A 1,353-nucleotide genomic window follows, 5' to 3' on the forward strand; every position below is an offset into this window, starting at 1 on the left:
AATTGTATAATTTAATTGAGTAAACAACAATCTTTGCACTTGCCAGGTCAATAGATTCCAAACAAGGTTAGGAACATAGCAATAAATCTCTAATTTGGCCAACTTGATAACTAAAGTCATCCTTTAAACAATATTTTTTTTTTGAAGTATATAAATACATAAGTGGTTCTTCCAAAGATCTGCAAGAACAACAACAAAATAAAAAGAAATAAATAAATAAATAAACCTTGATATCACAAAGTAGCTAGATTGCAAACAATGGAAAAACATCCTTCAGCATACTTGCTCTTCCTTGCCTTCTTGGTTCTTACCACAGCCAAATCCTCATCAGCCTCGTCTGTAAATTTGGCTAGCGGAACTAACGTTGTGACTGCTGGCTTCGTTACTTGCCTGGTCAGAAGGATTCCGCCTCCCTCTGGCCCACCTGTGGCTGGCACTAATGTCAGCTTGTCCTGCGATGGAGCCAGGACCAGTCTTGGGCAAGCCGTCACCAACGCCAGCGGTTTTTACAAAATCAGTCTTAACGTGTCTCCGGGCCTTCTCTTTAACACAACAGGTTGTACCATCTTTGTTAGCCTCCTTCTTGCCAACTGCACTTCTCTCCCTGCCTCTGGAGTAGTTAGAGCCCAGCTTCTGTCAGGACCCGTCTAAAATTCCTCACAGGAACCCTAGACAAGCCCTGATCCCAAGGAAACCCTACCGGACCTTCCAATGGAAAATCCTACAGAACCTCCCATAACGGTTGGACTTACCACAAATTTCCTGCACTGAAAACACACTTCTATAAACACCACCTTATTCCTCCCATCTTACTACAATTTGTTTCCACAAGTTTACAGCACTCCAAAATAATAACAGGGAATTATTGCATTATTTAATAAAATGTTTCCAATACAGTATACAGAGCATTATACAAATAAATATGAAATTAATACAATGTCAGATAAAGAAGCAATACAAGATGAAGAGGAAAAGGGAGGAAATGCTTCTTGGACTTTCGTCAATGAACTGAGACGTCGGGCTTGCCCCGGACGATCAACGTCTCCCAATCCTTGTACCTAGGGGAACAGAATTTAGAAATATGAGATGGTAATCATCTCAGTGAGTGACCCTATCTACTGTACAATTATAATAGTAACGATAATTATAGTACATTTGATTAATTAAGAATAAATAAGTAAATAAATAATAATTAATTGAAAATAATATTTTCTCTCAAAACCCTCACCACTCACCATTCACTCCGTTGGAAAAGTTCCCATTTTAAAACATTTTTGCAAAACCCAATCTTTTATGCCCCAAAAATAAAAGAATAATTAATTTGGAAAAAAATTTAAATAATCCAAATATGAA

At 37.7% G+C, this 1,353-nt stretch overlaps 1 protein-coding gene across 1 annotated transcript; it reads left to right on the forward strand.

Annotated features, from left to right (window-relative positions):
• The first annotated feature begins 258 nt into the window (after positions 1 to 258).
• LOC125419532 (uncharacterized) lies at positions 259 to 651 on the forward strand. Its single transcript, XM_048465734.2, has one exon. It carries the CDS (start codon positions 259 to 261, stop codon positions 649 to 651), a length of 393 nt encoding a protein of 130 aa, XP_048321691.2.
• The last annotated feature ends 702 nt before the right edge of the window (positions 652 to 1,353 follow it).

Source organism: Ziziphus jujuba, chromosome 11 (genome assembly GCF_031755915.1).
Source record: "Ziziphus jujuba cultivar Dongzao chromosome 11, ASM3175591v1".
Lineage (NCBI taxonomy): Eukaryota > Viridiplantae > Streptophyta > Magnoliopsida > Rosales > Rhamnaceae > Ziziphus > Ziziphus jujuba.